Source organism: Haplochromis burtoni, unplaced genomic scaffold, assembly GCF_018398535.1.
Source record: "Haplochromis burtoni strain Fernald_Lab_line unplaced genomic scaffold, NCSU_Asbu1 Contig_100, whole genome shotgun sequence".
Classification (NCBI taxonomy): Eukaryota; Metazoa; Chordata; class Actinopteri; order Cichliformes; family Cichlidae; genus Haplochromis; species Haplochromis burtoni.
The window spans coordinates 1662922-1684601 of NW_024582461.1; the positions used below are offsets into that span (position 1 = coordinate 1662922).

A 21680-nucleotide genomic window follows, 5' to 3' on the forward strand; every position below is an offset into this window, starting at 1 on the left:
TTCACAAAACAAAAAGAGTGGTTTAAAATAAAAAGAGTCCGTCTGTTCTGGTGAATGCCCCGTGATTGCAATGATGCTCAGGGATCAGCAACAAAGAAACTGCAGTTTACAAATCCAAATATAGTCTATTTTTGGTTTCAAGTAAGAGCAAAAAATAATATTCATAATCAATCAATTTAAGTCTGGAGCAAGCAAACATACCATACCATACCATACCATACCGATATCTTATTTACATTATAATTGTATTTACATCAGGGGATACTGAGGGAAAGTATTTAAATTTAAAGTCCATGTTTAACTTGTTATTTGAAAAATGTAACAGGGAATACGATGCACAATGCAAGGTTCTTTCTTTAAAAAGTGCAATTCCTTTTTCTTAAAGTAAAAAAATATATCTCCTTACTTCTGTATATATGTAGAAATGTTGTTCATATAAACAGCAACTGTTGATTTAAGAGCCCTAAAGCCAGTGACGAAAAATGAATGTGTGTTATTGATAGGCAGCAAATTATCGCTAAAATATAAATTATTTTATAATACTCCATAGAAAATCAGAAGTACCGCATTTTAGCATAAACAGAAACTACTGAGAGTATTTTTTTCTTCCTCTCTTTTAGGAGTGTTTATAGATTTAACTAGACTAATGTGGGCAAGTTTCATCTAACTTATTGTTTATTTAGCCAAAAACATTACTGGATAACAGCAACAACAAAAAAAAAAAAAAACGAAAAACGTAATACTTCCATAAAATATCTAAGAATAAAACAGTGGTGGACCTGAAGGCAGCCCACAGAACCTCCAATACTTCAGGCTTATAAAATACAAAAGGTAGATAAGCTGGTTTACATGCGTACATGTTTATATATGAATGTTTTTCTTTTTTTTCCCTTTTTTTTTGTTGCTTGTGGAATAACAGTGCTGCGTAAGCAGGAATTTCTTAAAAAGGACATCCTCTACACAGTTATAAAAAGCAAGCGGATATTAAAAGTAAATAGTGGTAAACTCGTGTCTCTTGTTTCCAGTGGTCTGCAATGACACCTTTGTGTGTACCAGTATATTGTGGCAACAAGAGTTTCATCAACTGCTCACCAGGCGCAACGTGTTTCTTCCCTTCATATTCAAGTAGTGTTATGTAGCTATATTTGCACATCTTAGAATAGCTTATACTGAAATGAAATCCTTGCACGGCGTCGGGTGTCTGACCGCAGGCTCTGACGTCACCGGAAAGATGTGGTTTTCCATCGCTGAAGAAAGTCTCTCGCAGTTTCACGCTCTATTACATGCTCGGACATCGTGCTGCTTTCCAGTTCATTTGATAAAATTCATAATGTCATAATAATAATGACGTATACTGTATCATAATGTATATGACTAATTTTTTCCCCCATACCAAAAACACTCTTCGTTTCTTTTCCCCCTTAAGCATGCTCCTTTTACTGAATCTTTCTGTCTCGTTTTAAATGTGCAACTTTAGGATCCGTTGGTGGGTTGTGCGGTCTGTCTGTGCGCCTCTGTGCTCGTGTCCTTGCATTCTCCAGGAAGGATGCCGCCGGCCTGCAGGGCCAGCTGGGTTTGCAGGTCTTTGACGACGCTTTCCAGGCTCTGTCGAGCTTCTCTCTCCTGCTGCAGCTCCCGTCTCAGCTGCTCACGATCGGCTTCTGCCTGTTGCAGCTGCACATGAAGCTCTTCAATCTGCGCAACACAGGAAGCAGCAAGATTAAATGAACGGCAGCCAAGGAATGGGTTCAATAACCACAACCGAGTGCACAATATTTTCTAGTGCTCTCGCTGGCTTTGGTCATCTTGGGGGCATCTCACCTGAGTAGAGTATTTGATCCGGAGGCGTTCGGCTTCGCAGCCTTTATCGCAAACTCGCTGCTGTCTCTCTCTCTCCAGCTCTCTCTTCAGCCGCCCACAAGACTCCTCCGCATCCCTCATCTTCCTCTCCCAGTCCACGCGAAGGCGTTCGATCTCCTTTCGCAGGTTGCGCTTGGCCTCGATGGCCTCGCGAAGACGCCCCTTCTTAGCCACTCTCACAAACTCCAGCTCCTGCAAAAACATTCGAGTCATCAGAGTTGTGAAAATAAAATCCAGTGAAGCTTTAATATTATTTCGTTTTGGTGAGATTGGTCTCACGGGTTACCTGCTGAAGGCTGCGTTTAGCTTGAAGAGCAGCTGCCAGCTTCTCCTCCTGCTTCACTCTCATCCTGACAATCTCCTGCAGGAGTTTTTCCCGCGCCTCCTTGGTGTCAAGACCAGCATACAGCATCTGTCTCATGGTGTCCATCTCTGGGCAAACAGTCCCTGGCAGCCAGGAAGGCCTCTCCTGAGCCCGAGCCATGCTCTGAGGAGTCAGAGTCTGAGACACACTGGTGCAGGCAGACGGAGGTGAAGCCAGGGAGGAAGACTGCACTGGACCTGAGGACAGAGAGAGGTTTTCTATTATTAAGATCGTGATGAAACCCCAACAATATTAGTGTTGTGATTCTCAAAGACTCAACATAAAATTGAGATGCTGCAAATAACCACTAACAGAGAAGACAAGCGTTACGAAAAGCAGAAGATCATTGATGTTCACTTGTTCTTCTTGCTTTGCATCTTTAATTATTTGCTACAAATATTTGCATTTTTTGCTACATAAATAGAAAGCCATTATTCCTCTTGTACTTTCCCCCCTTGACACCAGGTGGCGCAGCTGCACAGGAATCACCATGAACAAGCCTGCTCCTTTACTGTGCAATAAAAGTTGGAATCGAAGAGTCTGTGCCCTATATACGCTTTTTCTAAAGCTCAACTACAGTTTATTTTTGTGATTACACTTCAAAAAAACCAGAAAAGATGGTGGGTGGTACTCACCATCATCACAGTCATCCACATCAATCTCTCCATCTGTGTCCATGTCTTCGGCTCGGTTGGTGTTGCTGGAGTGGGCCGGCTTTGTTGTAGGCTGTGCGTCACCATTATGCAGCTCCTGCACGGAAATGGCAGCTGTCCCCCTGTCAGGAGTGTTGCTGTCCTTGGGATGGACCGCAGGGGCCAGGTGGGCAAATGCCAAATTGTGTGTCTCCTGATTCCTCGAGCACGACCTGTGAGGATAATAAACACAGCCAGACTTAAAGCATTTAAATGCTAAAAAAAAGGGCTTGATTAAAGAGGAACTGTAAACGGTTTTAAGCTGTACTTAAAACCAAAACTGTGACATCTTTTGTTTGGAAGGCTCACCTCTCCACCTCATTCTTGGCCAGTTTCTCTTTTTCTGCTGGCTTAGGAGACCAGGGGCGGAAAGCAGAGGGCCTCTGTTTTAGTTGGACCTGTTTCAGATCCTGAAGCAACACAACAACACAACAAGCTTGGATAAACTCAGAAAACTGCTGCTAGAACATTGAATCAGCCATGATGAGTTCATTCAAAGGCCCCTCTTTATTCAAAGAAGCCAGATGAAGAGAGGCCATGCTTTAAAGTCCTTAGATCTTTAATCTTTTAAATTACACATAAGTTACGCAGACATATAGTGTACAAACCTTGTGTGCAGACTTTGACAGTGACTGGAGCCAATCGGGTTTCCTGTCTTTGTCAGCTGACTGCAATTTGTCGAATTTGGACCTCTTGGCTCGGATGGGGCTGGGAGACTGACAAGGGAGAAAAGGGGAGTAAGCGATTAATCATCACGATCCAGGCAGAGATACGGCACATCATAGACAGCTGAGAAAAACCACACAATTTCTAAAAATGCTACAGTATGACTGTAAATGGCATTATTCATGAGCAACTCGTCAATTTGTCAGCACATGTAGAGATGTTTTACAGTAAAAGAGCAGAAGGTCACAGAATGAGAAAATATTGCAGAGAAGTCTCAGAGAGGCGAGGAGGATAGACGATGCATCTGTGCAAGCGTTCAGCAACAGAGCCTGGCATGTCTGCATGTTTGTGTGTGTGCGTGTGTGTGTGAGAGCAGGGCTTTGAGCTTAGCAGACACTCAAGCTGGTCTGGCTGGCAGCCAGTAAGGCTACATTGCTCCCTGCCAGGCAGGAGAGGCGCCGTCAGGTGGAGAAGATCGACTCCTCGAACCACAGAAATATTGCAATCCAGAGACAGAGGCAGACAGAGAGGAAGACAAATTAAAGTAATTGCACTCAGATCTGACAGGCGATCGAGTATAAGTGTTCTAAAACGGCTGCACTTTAACACAGAGCTGCCGAGTCACGTGCTGTTTGAGGGCGAGCTGAAAACCTGAGGAGGGAAGAAGCATCTGCCTTGTTAAGTGCCACAAAACACTGAATCTCACAAGCTTTTTCCCCCCTTTATCTATGTCGTATGCGTATGTGTGGCAAGTTGCAGATCCATGTGCTGTGATAGCGAACATCCTCAACCAGGTCTGCACTTGTCAGACAGAGGATATGTTTACCTAGGCAGGCACAGAGGCCAGCACAGACCTGCCGGGTCGTTCTCTTACTCACTACTATGACATCCTGCCTCCAGGAATGGCAAACACTCCCATCTCCTTGTCTGCGCGTGTGATTCGAGACAAACGATTACTCTGTTTACCTTCAAAATCCTCAATGAGAAAACACTCCCTTTGGTGTAGTTGTGCAACCTTTAATCGCCAATTGCTGTGATCACCTGGAGATGGATATTAACAATAAACTTCATTTAGTAGGAAGCCCAGCCGGTAATGAATCACGTCTCACAGATTTGCAGCACGAAGCCAGACTCTGCGTGAGCGAGCGTGTGTGCGCTCACACTGCTATGAGTGGGTGTTGGGACATGTGGGGAAGTGGGTGGCTGCGGGTGTAGACACGCATATGTGCATGTGGGAGGGTATGGAGTGAGTGTGTGTGATAAAGTGCGGTTAGGGGTGGAGGTGTTAAGTCAGGTCTGGCACTGCATACCTGAACTATAGATACCACGTTTGAATTGGGTTAATTTACAGTTTCACCTATTAGGAAACTGCTTACTGTCACAAGTGAGTAGTTCTCAATTGTTCTAGTAAATCATTTAGGTTATTTAAGCCTTTGATGGAAATTATGGCTGGAATCTGTGACTCTTTGACATTTTCTAGACCTTCCCGGTTTGATTTGAGCCTACATTTGTAAGCTTTATGAAGTGTACATGACATGTTTGTCTGGACACTCCCCTCCAGTCTGCCTGCCTTACAAATGTCTCTACCCGTCTAACCAGTCACCACGGTACACACACACACACCCATTTACAAGCCCGCTGGTTGGATTTGCTACTGTAAGGTAGTTCTTTTAACCTAGATTAACCTCCTGACTGTGTTTAGCAGTGGTGACTCGACCCCTCACCTGCCTGACTCAAGGCTGGAGGTGTTCTAAGAACTGCTGCCCTGGTGTAATAAGACTCTGTAATTACTGCCGTGACTGTTGTTTTCCTGACAAAGGATGTCTGCCTGTCTGGTACTATTTCTACCCTGAGGTTTGCAGCTCCAGGAAGGCTACGAGCACTAGACATAATAGAGCCAGAAAACAGACACTCCCAGACACCACAAGGGACCTACTGGCTAAATATGACACTGACCTCACAGGAGAGTAGCCACACGGGCTTTACTCATCACCACATCATAGACATAGCATGGTCATGGAGTCAAAACACCCCCCCCTTATACATCCTATTGCCTCGCAGGCCCAGATAGGACATCCATCCCCATTTCTCTCACACTGGAAGGAGAGGGAGACTTCCTCTGAGGAGTTTGCTTTGGCTGCGTCCCCTGTGGGAACTGAGAATTGAGTGGGAGGGGGGAGGTGGGCCAGAAGAGGGGGGACCACAGAGGAAGCACTGAGCTGAAGGAATGTATACTTGAAGGCCAAGTACAGCCTCCCCTTTCAGACTCCATTCAAGCATTGCCCTTTTCAACTCACTATTGTATGATATTTCTTTGAGGCGCTGTAATGAGGGAGCGGTTCAAAGCAAACCTGTAGGCTAAACAGGGTCTAATAGCAGAAGGGCAAGAGCAGGCACGTTTTATTTTTTAATTAGTGCTACATAATGGCGGGGCAATACAAGGATAAGCTCCAGGTTTTTTTCCACCCCACAATCTTATCCCGGCGTGGCAAACACACACAACACAAGCATATCGATATCTGTTCAAAGAGCGCAGCGCTCGACCTGCGTGAATCACGATTTCTCGTCATCACGCCAACTGGAGCGTGATTTTGACTGAGCCGTTTTTTTCACTTGAACATGGATGTAATCAACAATATTTGTTCAGTGACTGGTGATATAGGACCGGCATTCAGCACGAGGGGGAAAAGCCTAATCTTAACATGGTTAACTTGGTCAGTCGACGTCAGCAAGCATCATACTGCAGATGATGGAGATTAAAGTTTAATCCCTTAGTTTCTCCATAGCAGCATACCAGCACTGGAAAAGGACAGAGCCCCTGTGAAGGGCTATTTTCTCGACGCACGCTTCATCTGCCATTAGTGAGAGACGCCAGAGGAGGAAGTGAGAATGGAGGGGGATGTGAGAGGATCAATGAAAGCATGAATGGATGCGTAGCAGGCAGGAAAGTGGGTGGATGAAGAGGGAAGAGGTAGCTGATTGGAGTGTGTGTAAAAATGTATGACCCTAACTCTTGAAGTTTGAAACTATTTCTGGTTGTTGCCATTATTCTATCCATCCATCCATTCGCTTCCGCTTATCCTTTTCAGGGTCGCGGGGGGCGCTGGAGCCTATCCCAGCTGTCATAGGGCGAGAGGCGGGGTACACCCTGGACAGGTCGCCAGTCTGTCGCAGGGCGTACACAGAGAGACAGACAACCATTCACTCCCGCATTCACACCTATGGGCAATTTGAATTAATCAATGAACCTATCCCCATTATTCTAACATTCTCATTTCTAACGTTAGCAAAAACGCACACACAACCAATCAGGCAGGTTGAACAGGCACAGGGTTTTAGCGAGATCATCTAAGCCGGAGATGTGGAGGTTAAACCAATATTATAATATGAAAGTGGCAAGGGTCCAAGTGCAAGTGCTCATGCCATTTTTAAAACCTGTTTCTTTGCATGTTTCTCTGTCTATAAAAAAAGATTAGGTGAGAACAGAGTTATTATTGTTATCTATAGCTTTAGGAATGATGCACGACGAGAAGATTATCACCTCTTTCTCTTATTTATCTGTCAGTGAAATATGTTAGCGTTAGAGCCAGTTTCTAGGTAGCTTAGCTTAGCTTAGGATAAAGACTGTGAAGATTATAAAACTGCTAGCCTGGCTCTATACAACAAAATTACGATAAACAATTTATATATCTATATCATGTGATTAAGTGAGTGTTTGGGTGCTGGTAAGCAGAGTGGCTAGATAAAAAAAAGAATAAAAATGGCATGAATAATCTAATCTCTGAGCAACAAAACAAAACGCTAAGAGCTAATAAGCCTGTTGGATCTGCTGAAAGGGTAAAACTGAAACCCCTAGCATCTGTTGTGCTACTAAAAAAACACTGCAATGAAATTATCAAGAAACAAAACATGAGGCAACACTCATATGGTAAGACCAAAATAGCTGAACTTCCTGCAGGGCCCCAGTCATACAACACCAACGTATGCTGCATGATAGCATGGCATTAAGAAAAGTGCACAGCAACAAGACACAACAGTTTCAGATTACGGCCTCCTTTCCCCTCCTAAACCCCTGAATGTAATCCCCAGATCGACATGTGCTTACTGGGGCGCTGTCTCACTCAAGGGCACACCAACTGGCATGGCTCACATGGGTAATAGCCTTAGTTGGAAGTGAAGGAATACTAGTTTTGGTAATCTGATCCCTATGGTTTGGTGTGGATGGTCACAGGGATGCCTTGAACGCTCTATTCGGCTCTCACTGCATAAATTGTACGACAGTCCCTTGATTTATATAAAGCCCTGTGGTCACTGTAACAGCTGGGGAAGTATTATTGGTGTCTGCCCAGAATATCCCTGAAACTTCATCCCATATTCCACACAGATACCGGGGTAGCTCTCATTTCCCCTCTCTAAAGCTTAGCTTAATTTATCAATTTACTGTGTCTCTGCTTGAGAATATTTTGTTTACGTGGCTGAACTGAGCCATGGCAGCGTAGCCACACAGAGGCAGCCGCAGGGCCAGGCATAAGGACGGCATTACAGCGGAGCTTATTGGATTGTCCTAATTGTCTTTGGGATTGAGACTTGATGAGGTCTGAGGAAGATGCAGGACAAGCTGGTGTTCCTAAAGGTGGAAAATCTCAACAGATGCACACAGCCTGACACATATAGCTTAATGGCAGAGGAGCAAAACAGTGCAATAATATCATTCACTTATTAATCCTGACAACGTAACAATATTTTAAGACCCAGTCTTTAAGTTTTACTTTGCTGAAAATAGAACAGGATGTTGTACTGATTACAGTTCAGTGGCAAAATGCTTGACTTTGAAGTTGTAATAAGTGCAAATTAGATTTTATGTGCCCACAAGAGAAAGAAAAATGTGAAAACAATTTTGCATATAAGCAATGCTACAATGGGCAAATCCAGACCTGCTGTTTAATGACATTGTTGCTTGTATCCTTACATGCAAATGTCATCTTTTCGTGTTTTGACAGTGCAAATACACGTCTATTGCTTTGACATTTCTGCACGTACTTCACAATGCCATGGCTGTAGATTAATAACACTTTAATAATATTTTCAGCATTTCGTGGTTCCCTATGGGGTCATTTGAATAGCCAAGCAGTTAGGGTCCCTGTCATTATCTTTCTAGTCTTTTGCAGTCACTGTCCACTGCTGTCAAATAAAGGGTTAAAATGCAGAAAAGAACTGGTTCCTGCAGTTCTGTCAGGAGGTGGTTCTGTCAACCACAGGGTGGAAAATCTCTCAGAAAATTCAAGCCTCAATTGCACAACCAAAAGCAGTAAAAGGATGGCGCTTTTGCTTCCTTTGATAGGTATTGTGTCCTACTCATGGAGGGGGTTGATAGAAAAAGTCCTACATCACTTTTAAGAGTTTTAAGAGTTTGGCATGGACAGAGATTTTTATAGTAAAGATTGCACTTGTATTCTGTTGGGTTTAATTCGCCTCTTTCAATGCCATCATACATCACATGCAAATGCGGATGAAAAAATATTAGGGCACAATAAACTCTCTAATCTTTTGATGACAAGTTTCATTTTTACGGTCCTCATCATGAAAAAACTTGTTCCTGAATAAAGCGAACTGCTTGTGTGCGCATGAAAAGATCATCTCGGCGGTGAGAGCAAACACAAAGAAAGATTACTGTACTACTGAATGTGAATTCCTAGTCAGGTCCAAACATGGCAACCATAACAACGGGGACATGCCCGCCGGCCTTTCTTACAGCGGTGTTGACAGCGGTGCCCAAATCACTCTCTCCCTCAGAGGATGACCTCACACTAGGAAGCACTCATAAGTTATTTCAACAGATATGGAAACCCGAGACTAAAAGACGTGAAGCAGATAGCGCTGCAGATTATATTTTATTAGGGTGAGCATGTTCGGTATGGTTGTGAGTCAAAGTTATCTTAGGAAATGAAACGTGCTCTGTGACTGGTGTATTTCTAGACACACATAGTGCCAAATTCAGCAGATAGTTGTCTGAGCCCCCCTGCTGTACTCTTGGAATAAGAGAGTTAGAAATCAGACCAGATCTGAAGCAAGACGCGAGGCAGTATCTACTAACCGGCGCGGGCAAAGAAACACTCGCTCTGTGCCACGATCTCACTGGGACATACCACACGTATGCACAGACACAAAGCCTTTATGTTTCTATAACATTTAGCACACTTATAATAATGTAAGAGCAGGCCGGACCAGAAGGCCTGAGGGGATGAAGGTTAACGAGAAAGACAGAGGGAGGGAGAAGGAGCTATGACTCACTCTATGTAAACGGAAAATAATTTGATAACCAGAATGCGTCAAATCAACATCAAATATATTCACACAACTTTTGAGAGCATCGCACATAGAAATAAAAAGGGGTCTATGGACAATACTCACTACATATGGGTGGACTTGAATGGTACTTAAAGCAAATACTTTGTCATTTAAAAAAAAAAGAGCTGCAACCAGGCAGTTTTATAAGCATCACCCCAGATTTCGATTGTCTAAGTGCTCTGGAATTGAAGGGAAAGCTGTGAGAAAGCTTTTGTCCGGCCAACCAAAATGGTTACCAGACAGCCATGTGCTCCAAAGTACTTCCAACACCTAAAAGGAGAAATTCTAGCCCTTTCACTGTTATTCTAACGCCACAAACGGATCAATATATTTCCTAATTACTTCATTTAATGCACCAGCGTTGCAGAGAAAATCACTGCGTTAGCGTGGCCGTATCCCGAGTTTCAGACGTGTGTGCGTGCCTTCACAGAACTTGATCTGTGTTGTACGGCAGTGCCAGCACCGGCATTGCCATGCAAGCTTAATCCCTTGGCATTACACTGACCCTCATCTGATTCTCCGGCGGTGGTGCACTTGTGTGGTTTTAAGTGATCTATAACCTCGATTTTACGTCACAGTTTGAAGCACAAATACGATTCATTTAAGATGATTAGTGATATTCTTAAAGTTAAAAGACCTGCAAATATCACCCACATTTACACCTCTTACTTACCGACAACACGTTCAATCTGACGTTAGCTGAGCAGCCCTGATGTTGAACATCAGCGACAGCAGATTTGTTGTCTTAAAAGAACAAGGAGGTGATTTCTAAACACAAAAGCTGGAATTGTTGAAAATAATTTGAAATATGTAATAAAAAAAAAAACTGCAATAATTTCCATTCTATAAATGTAAAAAAAAAATAAAAAAATCTAGAATTAAAAAACATGGTGCTCAAGACAATGGTGCTGACATTAATTTTGTGATAGAGCAGCTAAAAAAAAAAATCTGTAGGTGTATCAGTAGGCTTCATTTATGGAGGCTTTCCAGCAATTTAAAAATTGCTCGGAGCAGCAGAGGTCAGAATACCATATCTTTTGCTCCATAAAAGAGGTACATCGCATGCAGTTCAGCTGCATATTATGGACTCTCTGTTAGGCCGGGAGCATCTTTCAGTCATCAGGGTCTCAATGTGCTCATTTTCTTGTCAAAAACAAGAAAGGCAAAATGGTTTATGCTGGCTGGAAAGTACCTACCATGCTGGATAAACTGACCCTTATATGCTTACAGTTGTTAAATTAAGTCTTTATGAAAATACTTTCAGACTGAATGAAGAAAATAGTTATTTACACTATGTGGGAATAAAAAAAAGGGGGGTGGGGGTAGGAGTCAGTGGAAAATCTGTTGATTTGTGACTGTAGAGCGATGAAAGACGGGTGAAAATCTCTGATAAAACGGACTCTGTTACTTCCAAAACACGATGTGTTAACAAACATCATCTAATCAGAGGACTGATGTCTCCCAACTGTAAATGCCGATAAGCACATCCCAGCCTGTACCCAGGGATGTGTGCACAGCTCTCTCAATGTTAGCGAAGCTCTACAGTAAAGGCTGTGAGTCCAGTGTCTGACTGGCTGAGTTTTAATCCTGCAGATTAATACTAATGCCACAGCAAAGAAGGCAGATTGACGATTAACATGTCACCGGATAACCTCTCGGTAACCCAAACACAAACAGCTCCAAATACACAGACCATTATATCACTCCCAGTACCTGGTACTAGAAGACTCCACTGCACCTCCCTCACAGGGCAGAGACTGTGAGGTTTGCACAGGAGGCGGCCTGGGAGCCCGGCATCGTTGAGGAAGAGCCAGGCCTCCAAATTGAAGGACCGTTGCTTACATATGGATGTAAATTGAAAAAATGAAAATTACGTCCGAATTTTACATACACAAGAGTCAAATGGGATTTATAGTCACCATTTCTACATTTTATTAAACAACAACAGGGCTGTAAATATCAATTATGAAAAAAAGCACACATAGTAAATCTTGAAGTCCTCATACAGGTATTAAATTCAATGGGTTGCCAGGTTTGCAGCGGTTCATTCTTGTCAGTATATTTTATTCTCTTCCAGTCCGATTTTGAAAGGAGATAACATCTGTAAAGATCTGAGTTGGTGCCATGTGCTTGTACTTTCATCCAGATTAGTCTCATGTTTTGCAACATCCAATTTCAAATCCAAGCACGTGGTTTCCATACCGATTCAGGCTGCTTCGCCTCACTTGCTATTTATTATGCGAGATATTTCAATTATTTATTCTTCGGTTTATTCTGTTTCAACATCCAGCGAGCATCCTCTCCTCTGCTATTCTGGCCTAAAGGCACACATCGTTTCTCTTACTACCATCAGTACCCTTTCCAACTACAGCCATACCCGTTAATCAATCGGCTATTCTCATTAAACTTTGGTATCTTCCCACCGTTTTCATTACTGACTTGGGTTGCCAGTTATTTATTTCACAAAATAATATCACAACTTCCTTGGATGTTCTCTTGCAGTTCTTCATAAACCAACATTGGATTGCCATCCTTACATTCTATAATGCAATTTTTAGCCAGAATTGCACATTTCCATTGTTCCCAGCAGTCACGATATTATTAATATACTTAATGAAATCCAATCAATTGTATTGCACTTTGTTCCCATTGACCGTCTTATCTAGTCAACAAAATATAACACCTTTCCTCACTGAAATGCCCAACTGCTCAGGAAACTTACCTTAGCTTAAGAAGATATTTAATTAATCATTAAGAGTTCAATTTAATCTTTAAGAAGACTTTTGAGGGTCTCCCGAGTTTGGTGGCTATCACAGATCTGACTCAAAGCCTGGGTTATAATTGCAGCGGTCATACATTCATCTTCATTCAGACTGTTCACCAGGCTCTTCGCTGTGGAAATCACTGAATATCTGAGAAAGACTAACTTACGGCACAGTTACCCGCAGCCAATTTAAAGTACAAGCTGATGATAAAAACCCAGTATAACCAATGAGTGACTGAGGGGATGGTCATTTTTCACAATTTTAAAGCAGATCACTGACCAGCTGAGGAGCGGCTTGCGGCGCCGTGCCTTCACGGTAATACGAGCCACATGACCACATGCCCCCCTGATCAGGCAGTGGAGAGGAGGGCAGGTGGCAGGTTTATTTGGAAAGATGAAAATGGGATGAATACCAGAGGTTAAGAGGTGTGAGGGGACGGAAGGGGGGTGGGGGTGGGGGGGCAGAAGGGGATTTGGGGGAGGAGGCCATAAAAGTTGTGAGGTGAAGTTAGGGTCAGTGCTCACCCAGGGTCCCATGAGATGTAATTTCACCAACACAGTATACATCCTGAGAAAATGCTCAGGAGCTAATTGGTTGAAGCAAAGTAATAAATCCTGCTGAAATTTATAGATACCATTCTAGGTCATTTAGCTGAAATGCAGCCTTCCTGGTCACCAGCTTAGAGGAGCTAATCTTTGTTCCACCAATGGCGTTTCTATTTAAACAGTGAAACACTATTAAAAAGACACCTGATGGGAATTTTAAAGGCATTCTTTTTAATTATCTTTGAACTTGAAATTTAGCCTCCAAGCCTGTAACATTGTATCATTTGTGACTGCAGCGCTGCATAGTAGGCATTTTCCCAGATGCAAAAGAAACGCAACCAGAAAGCTGCACGATTTGAAATGTGCTAATGGGCCCATTTAAATAGACGGGAAATGGTGAGGGAAAAAAAATAATAATAAAAGAACTCACATTAACGAGCAATAAGGAGCACTGACGTAACTGAAGAGAACGACTCCAGATGGGGGAAAAAAAACAAAAACGCCCAAAACAAGAAAGCCGCTAAGTTTTCTACTTGTTCAACTAATTAACTGTCAACCTATTTTCAAAACAACATTACGAGTTACGGCGTCTGAAAATGTTCTCCTCTCGCTGGCAGACTAACAATCTGGCTCAAATGTACGACGACCTCACAGTGAGTGTGTGTATACAGTAATATTTGACAGAGATCAAATAGCATTTCACTTGTTTCCACTTGTTAGAGGAATTGTCTGTAAGGGAAATAGGGGATAAAACACCCACAACATCCGTTCCTAAGATCACACATTCCATCCTTAAACACTGGTTTTGTGTCCCTCCTCCATTCATAGGAAAACATATCTGCTTACAGAAATAATTAGGTGAGAGGGCTCGAGCCGAGCCGCTTCCATAAAATGAATATGAGCGCTCTAAAATGGAGGACTGAAGGGGCTGGGTGGTGGACCGCAGCACCTCATGAATTCTGCGATTTGCCGTCTGTTTCTTCACTCTAAAAAATTCTTGGAAATGTCTTTTCCTGGATGATTTTATTGCACAAGAGCCTGTGTTTTTCTCCATGGCAACCACATAACAGTAGAGCCCATAAGCTCTGACTCAACAAACAGAACTCCACAAAATACCCATTTCAGCGCCAGGGTTTTCCCCCCTCGCCCAGCTTTCCTGCAAAACCCTGCCTGGGACAGCTTTAAAGCAGAGGCCAAATGATCGCACTGACCATGAATGAAGGCACATGCTGGGATTAATCAGGGCGAACATGTGACATAAGCTGCAGAAGATATGTGCGGGGAAGTAGTCTCGCGGGCACCCGACGAGCCTCAGGTGCTGCACGGGTTCAGCCTTTTTGTGGACTGGAGCCATGGCAAGTGGGAAAGGCAGCAGCTGGGTTAACCTGCAGGAGCTCTGCTTTAAAGCAGCAGCAGGTTCGGAACAAATGCACCAAACAGAGCATTATGTAAAAGTCTGTCTCTCTCTCTCGCTTGGTGGGCTGAGTTGGAAGGACGCAGGCGCTCTGTGGCCCTAATGTAGCCGCTAAAGGGGAGGCAAGCTAGGGATTAGTGTTGCAGGCAGGCACAGGCCTCAGCGGAGGGCATGATGTACGTAAGTATGTAATCTGCATGGCCTTTCCTCAGACAGCAAATCTCTGAGTCGCGACGTACTGCAGCACTGAAAACAGTCCTGCAAAAACGGCGCTGTGAAAGCAGTCGGTCCTGTTCTCAAGCTTTATGCAACCACATCGTTTTCCAGCAAATTATGCCTCGTCTACTCTAAAGACAAAGTTACTCGAAGGAGACGCTGTCCTCCCACCATCTGTCCTTGAATCATACTCATCATTTAGCACGCCAGACGAGGATTTAGTCTCCCCGCTTTCTTATTGGTGAGCCGTCAACCTTCATGTCTTGACTGGTTAAGGCCATTCCTAAGAAAACAGGACATGTCTGCTAAACTGTAACTCAAGACAACCGTGAGCTAGGCCACAGTTTCAGCTGCTCTCAGGCAGCTGCGAGGCTACGCGCATGTGTGGTTTCTCTCAAGTCTTGCGAGTCTTTCAGAGGTTTCACCCTTGCAAAAACTCCAAATCAAACAAAATTATCCTTTATTTGTTGCATATAAGGTCATTGCAAAGGGGCATGAGAGGCTGCCAACTTTTCTGTTTGGTTCTCCCATACTCGCCGTTTACCTTGTAGTGAACACAGAGGAGTATGCCACAGGGAGGGGAGGCCCTACACAGGAACTCAATAATAACTTTCAGCAGTCTAGCCAGGAGGCTGGAAGCCCAGACTGCGGCTGTTCCCTCTTGTCCTCATACCTCCCTCCACATAGCCCCACGCTCCTCCCTTTACCCCCCTCCTCCTGCTGGCCTGTGTCTGCTCCACAGGACTGATGCATTCTGCAGACAGGCCAGCGCTCTTAAAGAGACACAGGCCACATTTTTATCCCCTGAATCACTGCAGTGGACGGAACCACTAAAGAAAGAGCAGAGTCCCTCATTTCCAGCCTCTCAATCAAGAGCCTGTGCTTTATTTCACTCCTTTTCCTAATGCTCGAGACGCTCGCGTGACGCAAAATGCGAGCTGATAAATAGGCCAAAGTATGCTGAGAGGCTCTCCGTGAATCTGTGGCTGGATTCTTTGACTGCGCCTGCCTTTGAAGGTGCCTTTGATGCTTTCTTTAAAGTTTGGCAAGTGCAATCAACGATGTTGGCATCGAGAATATTTAAGATCATTGTCATGATAATTCTTGGAGACACTTCAATAAATCATACTGAGGACTTTGGAATGACAGTAACACCACCGAGGGTGGAGCTTTATAAATTGCAGCTATTATTATTGTTATTATGATGACTACTACTGTGGTGTCTGCCTCAAAGGGCACAGAGGCGACTCCAACAAGCCACGGATTCATCAGCAGTTTGACTTTTTGTCTGGATAACTGAATAATTAAATTGACGTTATTAAGTGTCCATGTGTGCTTGAAAAAAATAACCTGAATTTATATGTGGATTAATAGTTGGCAGCGCATCTTCTATCGACCCGCTAATTGATTAATCTCATTGTGAGTGCAGCCCTTAAAAGCAGCTTTAGTTCAGCTTCTACTTCTGCGTTTTGTCGGGAATAAGTGAGAAAACAATATTTTAACTTAACAGTTTTTTTTTCAAAATCTTAATAAAATAAAAATCCCACTTTTTACTTTCTTTTCCCCCTATTTTATGAATTGCACAGAGCATAAACACTGTGTGAGCAGAGCCTTGTTGAGCGTTATACCACGGCAAGGAAACGATTAAAAATTTAATAGCGCTGAGTGACACAGAAACCTACAAGGGCGTGCCTGCCAAACACGCTCTCATTCTTTCGCCGTCAGCACTTTTCTTGTCTTCGTATACAGACTGCATGAAGCAGCAGAGGGTCTAAAACCCCAGTGGCAGACTGGTGAGAGAAAGAGGTCAGTATACATAATTTATATTATAAGCAAATTGACTTTTACTCCGTCTTTTAATTAGACCGTTCGTATTACGCAAACGTATGTGCACGTTGTGACATGGAAGTGTTGCACAAGGTTAGCGTAAGTAATAACAGTGTGGCATATCCCTCCATTAGCTAAATATCCTAAAGGGGCTAAAGGGTTAACGCATCTCAGCTGCAGCATAACAACAAATGAAGTCTCTATGGGAGGTATCAGTGCCAGAGTCAGCAAAGCTGCACAGTCCTCTGCAATGATAACCCCGATCTGGAAAACCTATAAGGCTGGGAATCCAGCTTCAGATGGACCAGACAGCTCCAGCTCAGGCTCTTAAAAACTGGAAAAGAAATCACAACTGAGAGTCTCTGGAGTGTCTTCATCCCTGAAGTCTCCATGATCATCCTGCTCTCCTTGAGCTCGACCATTTTCAAGGCTTAACAATGTTGTAATTGCCACTTAAGGTAAAATGAAGCCACCACCTGACTGTGAAGCCGTTTCTGGACAAAAGGAGAGAGAGAGAGAGAGAGAGAGACACCCTGGATCTGCAGTTGTCCAAAACAACTTACTGTTCGTTACTCTGTGGCGAGCAGGGTGCTTTGAGAGAGTGACGCATACCCAAACAACACCATGTCATTGAATCACCCGTGTTTACGCAGCCACATAATCCTGCACCATCTGTAGGACTTCAGTCTCGTCCTCTGTGTAGCATAACAAGCTAACAGGCCAGCTGACTATAGTCTCCTGAAACACTTTTAAAAATACAGCGGGCTCATAAAACAAAACGCAGATGTCTCGCCCAGAATACATCTCTATTCACAGCAGCAATAGCAACTTCACGGTGACGTCCTCTCCTTTGCCCTCGAACTCCTCACCTCCTCCACCTTACCAGGCAGATGCGAGATGAGAAAGAGGCAATGAACTTCTGACCTGTCATTCAGACTGCAGGGGAAGCTTTGCAGCTCGAGGGCAACCAGAGTCCACCATCCACTCATGTCTCTCCTCCCCTCAATGTCTCAACCCACCATCCCATAAAGCCCCACTAAAAACCTTCTGCTCCCCTCTTTTATGGCTGCCAGATGGTAGGGAGGCCTCCTTGCCTCTGGACTTGCCTCTCTAGTCTAGTAAAACCAGTTGACCTCGGTAACATAACAACTGCTATTTATGAAAAGGCTTGGAAGACAACACACAAACATCCTGCCACCGACGCAATCCAATGCCATCTCATCTCCCAAAGAGCCCTTTTACAAGATGAGATATGTATGGAACTGTACCCTTCCACCAGGGGAGGTGGTGAAGTCCAGATGGAGAGACTACACCCAGGTACTTTTTTTTTCTTTTTCCCCCTGTGAAGGACTTTTATTTGCGTGTCTTGGGTGTGAGCGCAGGACTTTGGCAGCGTCTAAAATTCTCCCTGAGAAACGGGGAAGCAAAACAAACAGAGCCGTCTGCATTCAGGTCGGAGCTGAACCGCAGAACCACAGTCTGGCCTGCGGTTCACAACATTCTGTTCCAGCACTGACTTCACCTAAAACAAACACTCTCAACACCCGTCCACCTCAGCCAGAGGCGGAGAGGAATCTGAGGAAAAGTTTAGATTCGAACTCCATTAACAAATGTTCCCCCCCACCCTCTCTCTAGCACAGCTACTTCTCGGACTGATGTTTTCACCGAGCGCTGGGCAAACGCAGATCTTTTCACGCACTTGTCACTCGTGTAGGACTTGTCTCCTTTGAGGGCTCAGAGTGAATCCAGTGCTTGAAAGGTAACCGAGTGGGGTGGGAAAGAGGGTTAAAAGGCCATCGATCACGTTGCTATAAAAGAGCAGTCAAATTAAAAGCGTCCTATTACTGCAAATAATTTAAGGTGATTATCTGTCTTTGCAGTAACGGCTTTCTAACCCCTTTGCAAGGCTTGGATGCCCGCCCCCCCTCTTTTATTAATTCTTCCTTTATTTGTTCTACCAGTTGGAACCTACCATTTATGTCCTGCAATTCAACCTGACCTGCAGGCAACCCCTGCCATGGCTGGCAAAGCCATTAGGCTAGCTGTGTCTGTGGGTTATTAGTGTGATAAAAGTTTACTGTTGCTCCAGCCACTCTGCACGGCTGCCATTTAATGCCTCTGAGCAGCAGGTCTACGGGACCTTTCACACAGCAGAATGGGCCTGAGGGCATTTGTTCAGTGGGCCAACTCACGAAACACACCTAAGAGTGAACTATTTTAATCGAACAAGACACAGACGGGCAACGAGGGCAAAGAAACGAGGCTCTTATCCAACCAGCCTACATCGAAGTCGGGGTGATAAATCAAACTAGAGCATCCCTTGTGCGATGGCTTTGTGAAAATATGTAGACGAGAGGGCTTAGGGGGGTGGTGGTTGTCTGCGCTATGTTTTCTCCTGTGCGGCAGAAGTTGTCTGCCCACAACTTCTGCCCCAGCTAACTGCAGCCTCAGCACTTCTCTCCATATTCTCCAGTTTCAGGCCAAGAGAGAGAACAAAGGCAAAGAGCTAAGCTGCTGCAGAGGTAATGAGGACAGAGGCATGCAGCACAGGAGTGTGTGCCCTCAATAATGAGTGCTGCTGCAGTCTGTGATGGAGTCCTGTTGGACAGCAGAAATAAAAATCCATGCAGCTGCTCTGAGCAGCCGCTCTGCCTGCCCGTAGTCTGCTCACAGACAGCAGTAACTGACTGACTGTAGCCCACCCCTTTTTACACTGCAGCTCTGTCTACCACAAAATGGAAACCACAGTGTGACTGGAATTTGCTTGGAGGCACATTGAGATCCATGTAGCGAGGCAGTAAAACTACATTAAAACTGTTAATTCCACTGAGATTCCTTAGCGGCACATTATCTGGGCATATTACTGTACAATGTTTTTAACAGTTAAAATCAGCAGGTAAATTTTTTTTAAAAAAAGACTGGTCAATGGTTTGAAAAAAAAATTCTGCCCGACTTAAAAACAAATCTGTGGCGAGATGAATCCGATGCTAATGATGCACTGTGGAGAAATCAAGCAAAACGTGTCAGAAGGCAGAGCTGAGTTTTCACAAATGACACAAGCTCATCTCGAAGAATAACAAACACCGCGGGCTGTGCTGTGAAAAATGTTATAAGAAGAATGGAGCCGCAACAGACTAAAGGGAATCCACATTAGTGCTAGAGGAGAATCCCAATTAAACTCGAGGATGCACCCTTTATCTGGAGCATGTACCAAAGTCTGTACCCGGCTCACCAGTTGGATTCAATAATGCGGTTAAAAAGAAAAAGAAAAAAAAAAGCCTATACGAAGAGAAGAATTTCACAGCAAAAATAAAACTCTGAACAGAGGAAGAGAAACTCCAAAAAGAGTCTTCCGGAGTTGGTACTCATTATACACTTATCATTGTGTAGGTCTAAACAATGCTTGGTAAGTTTTTTTTATTGCACTTTCAAAGCGTCATGAGTTACTTCAGCTTTGTTCTTGCAGACGAAGCTCCACCTCACTGCAGCATTTCTGGAAAACATGTGCACATCCTATGTGTGTGTGTGTGTTTTTAAAGTGACTAATTATAGCAGTTATTTGTGTTTATTGATGATTTTTAACAGGTTTGTGCATTCTAATATTATTTACTCCCAAATGGTTTTAATTTTAAAGTAGGAGGCATTTCACAGAGAGGCCGTTTTTGGCAGTTCTTGGCTGTAAAGCTGTGTCAGTGCTGGTCCATGCCAGCCCCACCCCATTAAGGCCGAATCCTGCACATCATGTGTTTCCACTTTACTGATAGGGTGGAAATGACCTCAACGCAGTAAAAGATGACAGGGGTGCTAGCGCTGTTCACCAGATGTGAGCAAAAAAAAAAAGAGAGAAAAAAGAGGGGGAGGAGGAGGACGACGAAGGGGAGAGAAAACCATTCGCCTGAAGAATTTACTGCAAACCCCTGAAGAGCCCTGTGATTGAGGGTTCAAGTCAAGCTCCAGAGGTTCCTGGTGTATCTCAGAGGCACTCAGGGAGCACATACCCTCCAAGCTTAGCCAGATACAGAACTGCACGCACATACACACAGAGAAACATACACGTACGTATCCAAAAAACCAAACTGTCATTCCACTGCACCTGCTTGCAACACAAAAGCCACTTCCTCCCACTGTGTCCGGCCAAGGCCCTTTATCCCAGCAGCCTGCACCACAACACAGGCAGAGAAATTAGGGAGTTGCATTGATGACAGGGCGGCTAATCTCTTTGGAGGGACTCATTATATCGGCAGCCTGTACAGTTCAGCAGCTGAAAGGAGTGAATTAAATATGGACATTCAGAGATGGGCGTCTTTGTGAAGATGAGTGCTCCAACAATGCCCTGCTACCCCTGGAATAATTCATACATTCCATATGGGACAGATGCCTCGACCAGACTGTCATCTCTGCTTTCAGCCGACTGGTACGAGGTCACAAGTGAACCGATTTTCTTCCAAATAGATTTGTTTTATTGTCTTATTTTTAGTTCAAAACTGTCTTCCTATGTTTTTTTCTCACTCTTGTCTCAAGCAAAGAGTCTCATCAGCTCACGAGAGGTGGCATGACCTTGCACTTAAACACATACTCCTGTGCTGCAGATTAAGGCTGTTGACGGCAAAAGGAGAGGTGATTAGTTTTGATGGTAATCTTTAAAGCAGCTTGATGTTTTTTAACATGATGTATGCACTAGCGCTTCCCTTGACATCGGCTATACACAGCTTAAGACACTGGGCTTATAATAGTCCCCTCATTATAGGATAAAGGGTGGGCCTGCTCTATTTCAGTCCATGGCTGCCTGTGTCTGAGCTCGTCGACTGGCTGGAAATAAAGCCAGACGCTTGTCAATGCTACGAGCACAAGGGAGGGAGTCTGCCCTGCCTAGACAGCCGGCACAGCAAGTGCAGCGCAGGGACAATCTTGAAACTATCAGACACCTGCAAAAAGGTGGGGGGTGTGGGGAGGTAACCTCAGCGTGTGAGCAACCGTGGCCTA

General features: G+C 44.1%; 1 protein-coding gene across 1 annotated transcript in view; it reads right to left on the reverse strand.

The window, feature by feature from the left end:
- Positions 1-713: 713 nt before the first annotated feature.
- skib (v-ski avian sarcoma viral oncogene homolog b) overlaps positions 714-21680 on the reverse strand; it is a 29436-nt gene continuing 8469 nt past the window's right edge. Inside the window, exons 2-7 of the mRNA XM_005927397.3 lie at positions 3525-3632; positions 3226-3326; positions 2860-3089; positions 2147-2421; positions 1822-2052; positions 714-1695 (exon numbers count right to left, since the gene is read on the reverse strand). Coding sequence (XP_005927459.1) covers positions 1474-1695; positions 1822-2052; positions 2147-2421; positions 2860-3089; positions 3226-3326; positions 3525-3632 — 1167 coding nt within the window. The 3' untranslated portion in view covers positions 714-1473. The remainder of the gene's footprint in view (positions 1696-1821; positions 2053-2146; positions 2422-2859; positions 3090-3225; positions 3327-3524; positions 3633-21680) is intronic.